At 45.9% G+C, this 17,698-nt stretch overlaps 1 protein-coding gene across 1 annotated transcript in view; it reads right to left on the bottom strand.

The window, feature by feature from the left end:
- ADCY1 (adenylate cyclase 1) overlaps window positions 1-17,012 on the bottom strand; it is a 1,095,828-nt gene extending 1,078,816 nt beyond the window's left edge. Inside the window, exon 1 of the mRNA XM_085606626.1 lies at window positions 15,921-17,012. Coding sequence (XP_085462752.1) covers window positions 15,921-16,529 — 609 coding nt within the window. The 5' untranslated portion in view covers window positions 16,530-17,012. The remainder of the gene's footprint in view (window positions 1-15,920) is intronic.
- Window positions 17,013-17,698: the final 686 nt, after the last annotated feature.

The raw sequence follows: 17,698 nt of genomic DNA, 5'->3' as shown, positions 1-17,698 counted from the left end.
AACGTTTCATTTCTAGTGAAATATCAGATTGTCATTTCCATGAAAAAACTTCCCGAAACCCAATGTCCGCTGACACAGGACCTGGTCAAAGGCCAGGTCCAGCAATCAAACCTTCACCACGGTTGGTTGGGTGCAGGCACTCATCTCAGCCAGGTACTGAATGATTAATCGCCTGCAGCAGATTGGTTGCAGGGTGTGTTCTTTGGCCATAGACTGCAGCATGTGGGCCTTAATTCCCCTTGGCAGATTGAAAGCTGGGCTTAGTTGAATGCCAGGTCCTGCAGCCAACACCAGCATTTCATGGTTGAAGGTCATGTGTATCAGAGTTAGGCATCCTGTAGCAAGATGGGTGCATAGTCTGTGGCTAATCCCTATAGTATGTAGAACAACAAGAGAGAAAGGGAATGATAATGGAGCCACTCTAGGTCCCCTTGTCAAGTATAAACAAACAACAAAAATGTGATTCCAGCAGTGGGTTTACATGAGGAGTCACACCTGTTATTTAAAAGAACTCTCTCACCAACCTAGTTGGTGAAATGCTTCATCCTTCGGTTTCCACACGAGGAGCTGAATGCCTCTTGGGTGTGCTACAACGCCTGATTACAGCGGAGCAGGTTTTTTTGAACAGTGAAGTTTGTGAAGGTGGAAGTGAAAAGTTAAAATTACCTTTACCTATCCCAAAATGAATTTATTGGTGGAGAAGTAAGGCAAGATTAAAAAAGGGTGATGGTGGATGGTAAAACTGGTTAAATTGACGTGATATACCTTATCACTAGGCCTGGGCTAAAATTTCGTTCCGTTCCGTGGAGAGCGCGAAAATGTCAAAATTTCCGCTTTCCGCAACTTGGCGATAATTTGTTTCTTGCTCGCGCTGTAAAATAATACATTCTTGCGCGATCGCCTTACCTGAATCCCTGCGTTCGCCGACAAGTTTTCGTGATCCGGTCGCGTTCTTCTTGAGATGTTGTATTGTTTTTAGCCATTTGCGCTGTCTCGCGACAGTTTGCGCCCGCAGTGACGTCATGCGTCGCGCGATCACGTCTTTCTTCTCGCGATCATGCACCGCGAGACAACTCAAAACAAGATGGCCGCGCCCGCGAGCAACCAGATGGGTAAGTTGGCGACCCGCAACCATGCAGAAAATCTCGCGAACATGCGGGAAAAAAACTTCTGCATCTTCGCGATATTTCCGCTTGTTTGCGATAATTTTAAACATTTTCGCGATCATTTGCGAAACTGGATTTCGCAAATTCTGCCCACCCCTACTTATCACATGTCCTTGTGGCCTCAGGTATCTAGGGATGAACAGTCGGAAAGTGAAACAGTGCATCTGTGAACACAGGAGTAATATCCGGTGAAAGAAGAGTATGACCAGGATGACTGAACATTTCCTATAGAAAAACCATACCACAAACGATCTATGGTGGACAATCGTTGAGCAAATCACAACAGGCACTAACATCCAAAAACTCCTATTTGGAAAAGAGCAACGTTGGATTTACCATCTTTCCCCGCACACGCAGGGCTTAAATATTAACATTTCATGGGGCTCTGTGTTGAGAGAATGCTCTTGACCATATTGCATCACCTGCCTACCAACAGTCTAGGCTAGCAGCTTTTAGGGTACCTATTTTTCAAAAGGTGTTCACCCCTCTTGTCACAAGGAAGTCACGATCCCGGCATTCTGGCAACACCGCATCTGTTACACCCTTAAACCATGGGCAGTTTCCCATCATTGTCCTGGGATCATTCTCTGTCACTACAACATGATCCCAGAACTGAATTTGGTGCCTCTAGTTGAGGGTTTTTCTCGCTATGACACTTCCCTTCAACATTATTACAAATGTTATTTAGTGCTTTATGTAAATATCTGTGCTTCACCATCCACATGCACGATTGTGCAGTTATACATGTAAATAAAGTTTTTCAATAACAAATCCTTCTTGGAGAGTTAGCGTTCCACTCTCTGTTTACTGTTCCAACCAATCACAGAAGGCAATGCGTCATCATTCCGCACCTGAGCGGACCGGCGTACAGATGCGGTACGCCTCAGACGGGGCTCTGAGCTACCTTAAATACGCCCGTGTACAGGACTCCTTTATCCACGGGGTCCTAGAATTGGGACATTACCTGGTGCCAAGCGGGCGTATGGCTTTGGAGCAGTAAGTACGATGCGATCTTCTTCAGCCTTAAGGTAACGATACTCCTCTTTCATACTTCTAATGGATGTATCTTGTTTCCTAGCGTGTGACTACAAGCCACCGCCCCCACTAGGATCCATGACTTAAGAAACATCTACGTTCCCCATAAGCCTTGCCTCTTTCATGTTATCACCCATTTATTGTGATGCCAAGAGCCTTACTATTTAGCACAGGTCTTTGATTAGTCATGTTCATATTTGTCTCCATCTAAAATCATTTCCGAAATATACCGACATGCCCAAAATGGCATGCGGACCTTGTAGTTCAAATATGCACTTTCTTTTTCAGTATATTTCAACCCAACACGAGACTAAACTGATTCCACATTGTAATTGACAGTTTTTCTAAAGTTACCATAGTGGTGGATACATCTTTATCACAATCACCATAAGCTAATATTCCAATTTATGGACACTTTGTGAAGAGCACAGATGGCAGCATGAGCGATGTCACCTACACTGTGTTATTGCGTGTTTGTGCAAAATCTTACGTAACAGCATGTTGGTCCTGATTTGTGTTTTGTCTTTCAGAATACTCTTGCTTTCAGACTTTGCTGAAGGTGCACGAAAACTGTAAGTTTCACAGTGCTCATTTGTCATAGGTGTGGATGCACCTTAGTGTGTGCATACCCCCATGACAATTTTGGTCCTGAAGAAAGCCTAGCTAATTGCCAAGGAAGGCTGAAACATGTAGACCGGTTATTGCACTTTCACATTTTGGATGTGACTGGCCAATTTAACCAGTTTTACCATCCATCATCACCCTTTTTTAATCTTGCCTTACTTCTCCACCAATAAGTTAATTTTGGGACAGGTAAAGGCAATTTTACTTCCACCTTCATGAACTGCACTGTTAAAAAAAACTGCTCCGCTGTAATCAGGCATTGTAGCACTCCCGAGAGGTGGGAACCGAATGATGAAGCATGTCACCAACTAGGTCGGTGAGTGAGTGTTCTGTTAAATAACAGGTGTGACTCCTCATGTAAACCCACTGCTGGAATCACACCTTAATTGTTTGGTTATAATCCCTATAGTACCCAACCAAACGCTGTAAACAGCGCTGGCTGGCCACCACAGTACGCTGGCGTGCAAGTCATTTGAATGCGTATATCATCAACTGAAATCAAAAGAAACATTCTCTGAAAAATCACTGTTAAAGTGGCATAATATTTAGGTTTGGTCATTACACTAACTTAAGTTTTTTTTAAAACATCCAAAGGCCACTTACCGCCACAGTTAAAGTACAATTGGGGTTACAAATTAAAACCAAAAAAAACTTCAAATGTGTCAGCTATGGTTAGGTACATTAACTGTAACTCATGTCCCATCATATACTGATCATTACCTCATACATGGCATTATTAGTGGCCTCTAAAATGACATCATTGATGACATCACTGATTTTTTGCATCCACTACCATCTTCGACCTTCCTCAAAGTAGTCCCATTCTCCGCCTTATTTCACATTTAAAAGAGATTTAAGGAACAGCCCTAAGATACAGATGTTCCCCTGCATAATTGATAAGTAAACAGACAAACTCTGATTAACAAAAAAAAATCTGAATGTCCCATGTCCTTTTAATTGTGCTGCCTTTGGTCTAAAAGGAGAATATTAAACTACACTGTATAAGGTATCGCCTATAATTTTAGAACTTGAGACATACGCAGGTCAGACTGCCAGTGGAGATTCTTGAATTCCAGACCTTCACTCCTATCACACAGGTTGATGCACCCTTTTTTTGTTTTATTAATCTATTGGTACTCCATTGTTCATATGCAATGTATAACTTTGCTTGCTCAAGATATGCTAATCTTATTGGGGACCTCAGCACTTTTATAGCTGTCTCTCCGAGCATACAGAATGTGCATGACAACATATGCACGCATTTCTCTCTCCTACAGGAAGCACTTCCTTTTTCCCCCGGGCAGACCTGCACTATCGAAACACTTCCTAAAATACAATAAAAAAATACCTTTAAAATATCCTGTAGCTTTGCTATCTTCCTACACAGTCCTATGGTTTCCCTTACCCGTTTCCTTCAAGCAAAAAGAATATATTTTAAAAAATAACTTGTGTCTTGCCACACTCCAAGACTCCTGACGTCGCTCCATTCCTTGAACCCGTCTGGGGTGTATGCATCAATAGAGTAGCAGGTTCAGTACCACTAGGGTCCATAGAATTGAAGGAGCAAAGCATCCTATTTATGTCTGTTTCATCACCTAGTGCCAGGGAGGCTTTTTGGTTATTTCCAATAGAGACCGTGTCCATTCTAAGTTACTGTCCCTGGGACTATATTTTGAAACAAATACTAGGATTCTGTCTTCCACCCTATTTTTTTCCAGCCTTTCCTTCCTACTTACTTTAAATATATATTTCTTTAGTACCTGTCCAACTAAAACAGCTGCCCCAGTGTACTCAACGATGTCCTCACTCCGTCCTTGACAACAGTCCTTCCACTATTTAAGAAAATGGAATCAGCCACTGTGCTTAGACATGGCTCTTCCAGACTGACAGCCATTACCTCTTATGACCCTAAACCACTTCTTGCAGGGATCAGTTATATATCGGCAGGAGGGGTATCGTTTGGGGGGAGGGGTCGTGGTCTGGCAACTTCCATGTTGCCCTGTCTTAATGCGCCCGACATTACCTGAAGTGGGAACTCCAGGGCCAGTTACAGGTGTGGAAATACATGAGGTAAAATCGCAAACAGACCCAAAGTCCAGCCTCCACCAACACTACAGACAGAGCATAGAACACTCCTGCCAACCTGGTCAGAGTCTAGTTCAAACCCTGTGCCCACCCAGCAACCCACATACGCCCAATGCATATTAGCCATCTGCTTAGAGCAGGTGTCAAATGGAAGTGAAAATCATTATTCTGGCGTTATCCCCAGAAATATGCAGAAAAGGAAGAAGTTATTCTAGCCCCTGATTAACCCACTTTTCAAGACCAAAACCTCAAAATTGGATGGGGCAGGGCTGCAATTCCCATCTTCAAACTAACATATTGCTCCTTGATGTGCATACATTTTGCATTTGGATACATTTTACACATTTTTAAAAAGCATTACCCACTCACAAATAGTTTTCATTGTCATAGAAGAGAACAAAGTGAGAAAGAAAAAGAAAAAACAAAATAAAAAATGTATCTGATTTAGAGGAGGGCTGTTACTGGACATACCCAGTGGCGGCTGGTGGATTTTTAAAGTGGTGAGGCGAAAATATTGTACCTGAGAAAACACATCCGAGTATAATGAGCGAGCTCGAAGTGCAAAAGGGGGGTGCAAGGGGTTGCTCTCCCCCAAGAAATGTTTTAAATATTGTATTCAAATGGCATCTCTTACATCACACATTTACTGCCAATTGTTGAAAAAAGGGGATCCCAATATAGCATTTTGAAGCACAAATGTGAAGAAAACATTAGAAGGAAATCAAATATGTGCCATATTCTCAAACTGGTCTGATGCAAAAATACCCTCTAGCCAAGCACATTCAACCAATGGAAATAGGCAGTCCAGAGTCCTTGTAAATAGCTCCACGAAGACTCCGGGGTACGTTGGCTGTCTTACTAGTAATGAGCTTCAGCAAGAGGGCTCAATGAGTTGTGACTTCTAATGGCATCTTATGTGACCTGTAAGTCGAGTGTTTTATTAAAGGCAAAACTAAACAATCCTTCTGAGGCAGGAATATTGAGTACTTTTGAATTAGGTAAAAGTAGCATTTGTATAGACAGTGCTTAAAAAAATTACAGTGAAGCACTATATGAAAACACTCGGCCAGGTAATCATGCATTAAATGTATTGCAGAAGTCCTGAGAATTGCAGGTACTCTCCTTTTCAAATTGAAGAAGTGCAGGAGTAGCAGACAGTACATGCACACTTAAAGCACTGCCTTCACTACAATTGCACATGATAAATGTCCATTCAGCACTTTTTCTTTTCTAATCCTCACTCTTAGTGCTTCTCCTTGCCTTTCCATAGCTATGTCTCAACTTCTACCCATGTTCTGTCCCCTACCTCTTTAAATGTTCTATCCTGGTTCACCATCATTCTCTCCTCTGCAGGTAACTTTTAGAACACTGCCAGGCCACCTGCCTCTCAGAGAGGGCATTTAGGGTTTACTGAGTCATTGGTTATGCCGAACAACACCCCGAAACTGTTTAAATGTGTACCACTCAAGCACAAACAAAATCAGCCCACAGCTGGACCTGAGTCACCGGCTCATTGTTCGCTGCCCGAAAGCCAAGTTTAACAATCCGACCCCGGAGTTTAAATATGTATGATTTCTCTGCTGCAAGGAAAGTGCCGTCTGAGGGACAGCAAATAAAGAACAACGAGGCAAGGGCGCAACGAAATCAGACATGGGGTAACCAGAAAAACAGCGAAGTGACAACAATAAATCTACACACGCCTCTCCCTACAAATGTAAAACAGAGAAGAGACAAGCAAGAACGAATGAAGTGAGGGAATCCTTCTCCTGCATAGTGCCCCTGCGCTTTGTAGCACGGCCCATGCTCTGTAGTATAAATCTGATACATACACACATGCATTTAAAAGCCTACCTTTAGCTCCTAAAGATGGCTGTTAGGTCCTCTTATCACAATTGTTATTAAATATAAGGAGGTCTCAGGTTTTCGAAAAAGGTGGTGTCACGGGGCAGGGAGGTGTAAAAGGGCATTTGATGTGGCCTACTTGTTGGTTATGGGAAACAACACAGCCGTCCTTATCCTGCAGTGCTATCTCTCAAGTTGCAGGGTTATGCTTTCATGCTCTCGCAAACAGAGCCAACCCTCAGAGTCAGCAAATAACGGCCTCGCACCACAAACGGCGAAGTGGACTTGCTACCCCATGAATAAAACTGCCCAGGGATAAGAACAATACAACGAAGAAATAACTAAATAATGGGGGACAAGCAACAGAACACAGTCGCGGCTCGCGGGGAGAGGGGGGGGTCGCGCACGGGGGGCGGGAAATGTAATATTTTTTTAAAAACTTACCTCACAGCCGGTCCACGCCACCTCTCAGACCTCTGCTCCCCTGCGCGCCTTCACGAACGGCACTGGAGGGGCCTACCAACCCCTCTCAGCCAATCCTGGCACTGCCAGCAGCGCCAGGATTGGCCGACGGAACAGCTTACGCTACGCCCACCACCTGCCCATTAGGAGACCGAGGGGCTCCTAATGGGCATGCGCAAGCCAGTGCAAACACAAGTGCGCATGACTGGGCACGGGTGAAAATCCGCTCACCTTCCCCACTCATGCGCACTTGTGCTGCTGCCTGTTGCCCCATGTCTGACACAATCATGTCAGTCAACATGACGCCGGACCGCCCACCCCCTTCAGACTCTGAAGGGGGTGGGCGGTCCAACGTCATGCTGACTGACATGATTGTCAGTTGGTTCTCCCTCGGCTGCTCGGCATCTTTAAACTTAAGTAAACTGATTCAGTTTACTTAAGTTTAGAAACGCCGAGGGAGCTACGGGCGGGGTTACGCCCCAACGCCCCCAATGGACGAACCGCCACTATAATCTGTACCTTGTAGCTTCTGTATCACCATCAGATCAAAAGAACTATCCAATGACTATATGACTATACAACCAAAAAACAGAGGCTGGCTGGTCACCTACATTTCATTGTTTGGTCTTCCTCAATTTCTAGCTGAAATTTGAATCAGTTAGCATAATTTAGAGCTGCTACTTATTTGAACTGTCTGGCTTTTACGTCGAACGGTAACAGAAAACATGGTCGGACTGGCCTATAGGGCAATCAGGCAGTCTCCGATGGGCTGATCTGACAGATCAGTTTGTGGGCAGGTTTTTAGGTCGAGCCTGGGCAGCGTATGGGTCGCTCTGTGAGGCATGCTGTATTTGAGTATGGACTGCAAGGTCCTCCCACTGCCCGTCCATATTTTTCATTGGCTTGCACCTTTGTCCTTTGTAAATGCTGGCCTCTGATTGGTTAATAGTCTTGTTAGTCCCTCCTTAGTACCGCCTTGTCTTCATTTGTAACCTGCCATGATGACTGGCCCTTTTACGTCTGTTGTTACACTGTATGTCTTATTTATTCTGTTGGCACTATTTTCTTCAATGTGTTTCTCCTACTGCAGGCACGACATGCTTTCCTGCAACATTCAGCGTGCCATGTGCGCTTTCACTTTTCTAGCAGCCCGGGACAATGGTGACCACTTGTTTGAAATGAATTGTAAATGACAATGCTTTTTCCTTATGTGTTAGTTATCAACACAGATAAATAAAAGGCATTGTCATTTACAATGCCAATAGCTTACACTATTGCAAATGCTAGACACATTGCATTGCAAATTTGTGAGTCAGGTTTATGTCATGGTGGGACGACTTTTGAGCAGTTTGTGTGCTAGTTTTTACTGATGATTTCTCTGATATTACCACAATGATTGCCAGCAACAAACACAAAATGCATGCAGTCTCATATACCTTTCAAATTACCAATACAGCCTGTCTTCACAAGTTCATAAATGTCCTGATTTTCAAAGGTTGGCCACTTTTTTAGCATCTGGTATGCTAACGGGGCCACTTTTATTTTGGGCCTGGAGTCTATTTTTTTGTCCCAGTCTCAGTCCTGTCAACTCACATGGTGGAAGTGTGTCACACGATTTTGACTCCCTTCACACGGTCAACCTGTGAGGAGTCGAAATCACACTGTGCCAGAGAAAACGAGCTGAAAAGCACTGTAAACAGTAGATTTCCAGCTTCTTTCCAGAGGCAGTAAGCAGCCGATGTCCATCAAGAGGTCTGAAAACATCCCAGGACATCGGCGACCCTCTGGGTTTTCATTCTAAGAGGGAATGGAGGACTTTTTGAGTGGCACAGTGCCACTTAGGTAGCTCTGGCATAAGGCCCTGCTCCCTCCAAGGCCCTGCCCCCTTCTCACACGGTGAAACTTGCTTGTAAGCTGGCAGGTAGGCAGTCTGTCCCTGACTGAATAAATCGTGTGACATTACAAATAAGCATCTCTGGAAAAGTTCCTTACAGAAAAGGACCCAAACTGAGAATCTTCAGGCAATTGGAAACACACTCCACCACTGAGATCCAAGGCACCTCTTAACATAGTCAAACAATCCGAAAAGAAAGTGGATTCGAGTAAGAAAAGGGTCCAGCTCATGTCCTTACAGAAATACTAAAATCACCATGCGACTGAAACGCATCAGCCTTCATAAGTGGATATATAGACTGATAAACAAATGACGATTTCGAAATGTTTTTTGCACTCTCTGGAATTATAAATCAAATATGACCCATAAAAATGAAAAAATATGTCAGAAAAGCAACAGAGTTAATAAAGAAAATCTAAGAATTTAACTTTACCGTGTTACTTCATTAAGACAGCTTGCTAAGATAATGTGTTGCCGTTCTCGTTGTAATGTAGCACATTCCCTCACTTGGGTTCACATTTAAATTATAGCTGTGAAAAACAGATGTGTGTACCGAAATATATGACTGCTCTCTCACATCCATTTTCAGATATGCACAGTATACAACATGTATCTTATAATCTAAAAAAAATAGTAATAAGTGATAAAACAACAAAAGAAAGACCTCGATTAACCCACGTTTCATGCTAAATAAACCAGGTATATTGCTTTCTGGGAATCTGTTATGCATATAATTATTTCTGCTGGTGTCACGACTGTGCATTGTGGTCCAGCACAGAAAACTATTAAAATACCCATTATGTGTAAAGAAAAAACTATAAGGCACATTTTAAATATGGGTACTAGCAATGTACCTCCACTTTGGGTGTGCATTTTTCCTACCCAGATTTTATGCTATCATTTTCACCATACCACTGTGAAATAGTCAACATGCTGGTACTGACACTTTTAGTCTCAGTATCCCGCATATCCCGCATATCTTAGTGCTGTGTAGACAGTGACACTCAACCCTATAGGATCTGATAGATTAGCTTATTAGTTAGCCTTTTACTTAGTTAGAGAGTTAGAAAGTTAGTTAAAAGTTGCTCGAAAACTTAAGTGACTATAACCTTTTCACCAAAAATGGAAAGGCTGGCACAGTTCACGAGTTAACTAAAATGTAATAAGCGTTTCTTTTTTAGGTAGTGGTGAGGGCTCAGCACATGTCAAGCACATGGGAGAAGTGCCCATGTTCTTGGTGAACATTCTATCGTCCTATTACGAAGACACTCCTCCCCATTTCCGTTGTCTTCCCTAGTTAAATGAATTCCTAATAGAGCCTGTTGAGAACCCTTGTAAAATATAATTTCCTCAACATTTTGCTTCGAGGTGTCAGGAATCCCTCCAATCCCACCGGAGATGTGTGTCCTGTGATGCCAAGTAAATTCCTATAATAGCCATGCAAGTCAATAGTCATGTGCAATACGCGGTACACGCTACAGCAATGTTTTAAAGAATACAATAGCAACACTTAATCATGTGAAAGACAGCAAAAGGTGTTAATCTAACTGTCCAATTTCAAACTGCACTATGCAATAAAAATTTACTGAAAGCCAATTTAAATAATGACTGATAAATATTAGTTGGAAATATTTAACATAAAATATTATTTAAAGTACCATTTAATTTTATAAAAATGGAAAACACTGAAGCAGTGACAAACATTTATAAATCAACATCCTTATTAAAACCTTTATCACAACAGAAAAGTTAAAAGGAAAATTATTTCTCTTCATATTTTATATGAATTATTTAGAATACAGAACAAGCAACTTTATATATTTAGGCCTATATAAAATAACTATTATATTGTGCAGCCTTTGCTCAATGATCCATCGAACATATACTGTGTAAGGTCAAAGAATACATATACAATAAGGCTAAGGCCTAAACATGCAGAATGACTGGTGCAAGACATATATCGAATTTGCAAAGGGAAATTATGTGGCTGCAATATTAATTTTTGTATGTTTTCACTCTAGACTTAGGATGATGTGTGCATTCTACAATAAAAGACAAGAGAAGTGACACAGGAGGGACCACTAGTAATTGTAATGTTTGACTTAGAAATAGAAATATGTTTTGGAAATGATTAGGACTTTTATGGAAGTGCTGTTATGCAGTCAAGGAGAGATGCTTGTCGAGATAGCCAGCATGTCTTCTGCTATCATCCATCAATCATGTATAGTGAAGAGGTCGATGGAAAGAATGTAAGCCTCGTTCAAAATCATGCATTTGATTCAGTGCTAGTGAGCTGAACAAGCATGTGTACTTCTGCCACGTCGTGTACAATAGTGAATCAGCAAAAACAGAGCATTTGGTATAAAGTGTTGGGGGGGGGGGGGGCAGGGGACAAAGACAGACAGAGGAAAGAGGGGTCTTAGAAAAATGAGAATGGGAAGTTCAAGGAAGCACAATAGAATCCCAATTTAGGAAACACAAAGAGACCTCTCCCACTTTTCATAATGTTATATTGGGTGTAACTTATTGTATACACTATATTAAGGGGCATGTAGCACTCTATGCTCTGCCACTTTCTGGACTGTGAGGCATCCTGCTTCTACAATCGCTGCTGCCACTGTTGACATTTCTCCTGCACAGTACCCCGTTTCCAACCTCATACAATAAGTGCTGCTGTGATAGACATTGCATTTATATCACACATTAGGTACATGACAGCTTTGAGAGCCTCTATTAGATAAGGATATGGGGGAGCTGGCATGTTGTTTATTTGTTTAATTTACCGACCCCTCTTTATCTCTTTGTATGGCCATTAACAGTATTATTGGACTGCTAATGTGATCATTGTTTTTTTCCATCATTATAGAACTGTATTAGTGAACATCAGCATAACAATCATGTTGTCACCTAAAGCAGTAGAGTAGCATAATGCAAAATGATGGCCTCTCTGAAGAATGTGATAAGTGCCCCTCAAGTCTCCAATTTCTCACAAATCTTTACAGCCTTTGAGCGGAATGGGGGCCCCTGGGTGCTTAGGGGCCCGCCTGAAGGACCCCCCCCCCCCATCCTCTCCCTCTGTCCAGCACCGCATTGGCTGCAGGGGCCTGTGTTACGCTCCTGACCTAAAGAGGTTTATTAGTTGACAGTAGTAAAAATAGGCTCGCAGAAATGACGCCGACCGGAGCCCCCCTCCTCGGGCTGGCCGGAAGTGACGCGCAATGCGTGTCACTTCCTGGCCCAGGTGTGAGGGGGAGGCTATTTAGCCTTCCGGCCCTGGTTGCGATGGTGAGCCGCCTCCAGGGCTGTGGCGGAGTTACAGGGCGATCTGGAAGCAGGCCGGTACAAAAGGGTACCTCTGCGCGGCAACATAGGGGGTGCCTGAGCCAAAACTGAGGAGCCTCATGGGAGGGTCCCGGAAGCCGGGTCGGCGCCCCACTAGTCCTGCGGGCGGTTGTGGGCCTGAACAACCGGGGGCTTGCTAAGCGACGCTCCGCCCCGAGAGGGTGGGCGTGAGTAGAAGTTACCAACGGCACGTGATCGTAGAAAGAATCACCTGGATGGCAGCAACGGCGGGCATCGCTCCCACGCTGCCCGGCTCATCAGGCGGGCAGGCGACCCAGTTGGTTGCCTGCCCTTGGATCGCCCGTAAGATAACCCACCCATTACATATTCTGGAATTATGTAATAAACCTGCAGCATTGTTACCCAACACCAACTGTCTTGTGTGTGTCATTTGGGTAACCTACTAGTGGGGAGGGGGGACAGCGGGGTGCCCCTGGGGTACTATGCCGCTGACCGCGGCCCCCGCAGGGGCCAATCAGCGGTCGGCGCCTTAGTGCCCCCGGGGCACCGGTCACCCCTCCCCACCCCCTCCCTCAGGGAGGGGGCGGGGACGCCGACCGGAGCCCCCCTCCTCGGGCTGGCCGGAAGTGACGCGCAATGCGTGTCACTTCCTGGCCCAGGTGTGAGGGGGAGGCTATTTAGCCTTCCCCCACCCTCCTGGCGACCTCTTTGTCGCCCAACTCGCCACATCCCTCCCTACCGCTTACCCGGCGTAGGCGTTGGGTGGGGGGGGTTTCTGAGCGTTGTAACGTTTTCTTTTTCGTTGGAGGCGGAGTTACAGAGCGATCTGGAAGCAGGCCGGTACAAAGGGTACCTCTGCGCGGCACCATAGGGGATGCCTGAGCCAAAACCGAGGAGCTTCATGGGAGGGTCCCGGAAGCCGTGTCGGCGCCCCACTAGTCCTGCGGGCGGTTGTGGGCCTGAACAACCGGGGGCTTGCTAAGCGACGCTCCGCCCCGAGACGGGGGGCGTGAGTAGAAGTTACCAACGGCACGTGATCGTAGAAAGAATCACCTGGATGGCAGCAACAGCGGGCATCGCTCCCGCGCTGCCCGGCTCATCAGGCGGGCAGGCGACCCAGTTGGTTGCCTGCCCTTGGATCGCCCGTAAGATAACCCACCCATTACATATTCTGGAATTATGTAGTAAACCTGCAGCATTGTTACCCAACACCAACTGTCTTGTGTGTGCCATTTGGGTAACCTACTAGGGGGGAGGGGGGACAGCGGGATGCCCCTGGGGGTACTAAGCCTCTTGGCGTGTCAAAACAAGTCAAAATTAATTCGGTCTTCCGTTTTGCAGGCAAACAGCACAGCAATAGGCACGTTTGGATCGTGTGTGGCTAAGTATACCACCATCCGCCGCAATGAAGATAATTAAAACTGCAGTAAACAATAGTACAATTAATATATTGTCAAGGCCCTACACGACTTTTGTTCCATGCCTCTGTCAAGCCCCATCCAGCCATACATGACTCTGGAAGTTGCTCTGCTGCGCGTTCTGTATGAAAGTGCCTTGGCTTTGCAGTTGCCTTTACTGCCTCGGCTGCCGCCTTTGCTTGCATGACACCCCCTTGTCAACTTTAATTGTGATTGGCGGTCATAATTAAATGCGGTAACGGACAACAGGTCATAGCATTGTGCCATTGTACCCAGAGACGGCGTCTCTGACAACAGTACACCTTTCATGGCGCGTGCCGACGTGTTCGATTCCATAACAGGTAAGCAGCAATCACAGGTTGAACACGATACTTCGCCCCCGACACTGTACTGTCTGGACGAGCAGTGCAGTTGAGACTGCTCGGAAAGTGCCGGTGCGCTGCCTGAGACTCCCCCCTGTCTGCAGAGTGACGGGGGTGGCGGAGCGGGGAGCGTCTTAAAATGCAGCGGCTGCTGCGCCGTTTTGGTTGCTCTCGCGGGGCTCTCAGATCAAGTGAGGATAAAGCTTGTCAGATGTATTCATTTCTCTGCTCCCAGTGGGGCTCGCAGGGGCTGGCCCGTTCTTTTTTTTCCTTTATTTTTTTTAACGCAGTGCCTGCAACGTACATCGGCGCATTACCGACCCCCACTCCCATTACTAACCCCATATGGCAGAGCGAATCACTTCATTAGCGTCTGGTTCCGCCGCAGCGCTACATGCATGATTCATGCATCGCATGAAACCGAGAGCTTCTGTGTAGACATATTTTACATACACAGAGCCGTGTTTAGGAAATGAAGCCCTCTTTCAAACGTGCTGTGCAATCCAAAACCAATTCATGTTGGATGGGAACTAATAATGTGCCACGTCACGTGATCCCATACGCTTAACCTACATTTTAAAAGCCAAGTATGAGGAACTCTTCTGCCGGCTTCTGCCGTAGATGAAATAATGCGGTAGGAAAACGCGCGAAAACCTATTCTTTATATACCCTGTATCTACCTCAGAAAAGCACACGAGAGTAATGTCGTATGCAAAAGGCACACCAAGGCACCGCCGAAAGGTGTAAGTGGCGGGTTTGGTGTCGGTATTATGTACAATACAGAGCAAGCAGAGGGTCTGCAAGTGTACGAGCAGCGACGCGATTTTTAGCACTTTCATTTGCCAGTCTCCCTCACCCCCCCCCCCCCCACACACACACACGAAAACCTAATGCAATTAAGTCACTGCTAGCAATAGATTAGAATTAGTGACCCAGGAATGTAAAAATAGCAGCCACGAAGCTGCGGAGTGCAAGTAAAGAAGGATTAACCGTTTGCACGGGGTGCCTTGTGTGTAAGTGTGCGTGGGTGGGTGATGTAGCAGGGCACGCTATAGAAAGTTCAACGTAAAGGGCGCTTAAGTCAAACCAGGTGGAAGAGGAACCCTCATTTTGATAGGGGAGTTCCCTTTAAGGTGTCTCCCTCCTCCGTGATGCTACTTCATGGAACAACTTCCACCAGACAGGGGCTCTAAACTGCGCACTGGGAGAGGTTTGTTCGGCTGTGCATTTGAACTTTGAAGGAATACCTCACAAGAAGATGAGGGAAACTCTGCTGTCTGTTCCTTTCCTGTGATTGTGTTGGACTTTTTGAGAGACGACACACTGCACATAATCCACCCTTTTGAAACACTAAATTGACCTAATACTATTGTTTGCTTGTCTTCTCACTTATGCATACACGAATGCACTTCTGCACTGAACTGAGTGTTTCATTCTCGGTGACGTTGTTAGTAGCATGGGGTTACCCCCATTATATTTCAATGCCTCGCCAGGGGTAGTAAGCGCTGTATACAATTTCCACCATTACTTGTACGGGTAAAAGAGCATATGCAACAATAAATATAGCTTAACTGGGAAGTGCATGTCTCAATATCGTGTGCAGCGTCACTCGTGCGTGCTTTGCAGCAATGCAATAGTCGAAGCACAGGTACCCCCTGCGCCCCGGAGACTGGAGCGCGCGGTCACAGAGGGCACGCAGGTATGTCCCCCCTCTGCCCCCGTCACTTACCGTCCTGCAGAGGTTCTGCCTCTTGGCACTGACCGAGGTGGCGGTGACGATGAGGTGAGAGATGGACACCATGAGGCCGAAGACCACAGCCAGCAGGGTCCGCACCGGCAGCAGGGAGTAGGAGACAAAGGTCACGAGCATGAGCTGCCAGAGCCCCTGCTCGGGGGTCGTGGGGGGCTCCAGCCCGTAGGCGGCCAGGGAGAAGGGGCAGCAGAGGAAGGAAAAAGTGAAGCTGAAGAGCAGGGTGAGCTTCACGATCTGCTGCAGCTGGGTGACCTGCAGGTACTTCACGTTGGTAACGATGAAGAGGGACACGAAGACGATGCAGTGCACGGGGTGCGAGCCCTTGGAGATGGTGAGGCTGGGGCCAGACAGGAGCTCCACCAGGGCCAGCGTGGCCGTCATGACGATGAGGACGGCCAGAGCCTTCAGCGTGGAGGTCTGCTCCAGCTTCAGGTTGTAATTCTGAAAGAGGGACTCCAGCTCCTTGCAGTCAAACTCGTCCTCGCAGGCTATGGCGTCCAGAGGGGGTCCGGGGGAGCATTGACACTTCTTCCGCCTGGTCTTGACTTTCTGAAACGGTATTTCCTCCATGTCAGTGCCATTCATAAACCCGATATGGTTCCTCGGTGCCTCTCGCCCCCTTTCATGAGAACTGCCAACAGAGCATCCAAGGCAAGTGAACCAAAGGAGAAGACCATAAAAGCACCAAAACTCCCGGCGTCAAAGCCAACCACATTCGAGTGTCGCCCTACTATTCCACGTTTCTCCCTTTGCTGTCTTGATGTCAGTCGTTTAGTGACTCCCAGTTACATCCACATCTTCAAGTCATCACAGAAGAATCGAGTCTGTCATCAAACACCCAGAGGAGAGACGATTCAGGGTTCAAGCCTGCCTCCCGCAGCCAAAGGTGCATGCAACATATGGGAAGAGAGGGACAGGCTGCGAGCCTTAGGAAAAACAGAGCAATAGTGAAGGGAGAGAGGGAGAAGCGAATGGGTGGAACAGTGGGAAAGAATGAGACAGAAATGGAGAAAGACCGAGAAAGGAACAGAGAATGAGACAGAAAGAGAGCAGAGACAGGGTGATTCCCTTCCTACATCCACGAGCATTTCTCTGAGCTCTGCCTGGCTCGCACATGCGCATTAAACGCTAGAGAAGCCAGACACGTCTCTCCACTCTGAGCAGCTTAACAAGAAGAAAACAGATTTGACAACATGACCACGCTTGAGTCTGCTTTGCACTCCCCCGCCCCCACCACAGCCAGTGAACACTTAGCCACAGGCATCGAGACACAGCAGCCACACAGATATGTAGCTCTTTCCTAATAGACTCACAGAGGAGGAAGCCTTTTCTTTCAAGTGCCTTATTATTACTATGTAAGTGTATGCGTTTATTATATTAAGTGAGCAGGCAGCCTCCTAGATGGCGTCGGCTTGCACACACCAAGGCATGTTAATGTTTCACAGCATCCCTCTTTCCGCCTGTAACCCAGATACCGTCCAATGAGCCTCGTCGCCGCATGCGTTTTCTGTGCTTTGCACTTCACAGCAAGCTTCGACAACGAATTTCCAATGAACAACGCCTTCAATTATTTTCTTAACGTAATCTGAAAATCTAAATAGTGAAAAGTTGACAAAGCTTGCAGAGCCAGGAACAGAAATGGAATACAATACATTTCAATAAACGGTCTAATTAAAATGTGACTTTTAAGGTGGAAAACTCCGCTCTCAAAGGGTATCATGTGCCGGGGGCAACGAGACAGGACCTTCGGGGTG

This window comes from Triturus cristatus, chromosome 5_2 (assembly GCF_964204655.1).
Source record: "Triturus cristatus chromosome 5_2, aTriCri1.1, whole genome shotgun sequence".
Classification (NCBI taxonomy): domain Eukaryota; kingdom Metazoa; phylum Chordata; class Amphibia; order Caudata; family Salamandridae; genus Triturus; species Triturus cristatus.
Note: the sequence above shows the minus strand (reverse complement) of the source record. Positions and strands in the feature narration are given on the sequence as shown.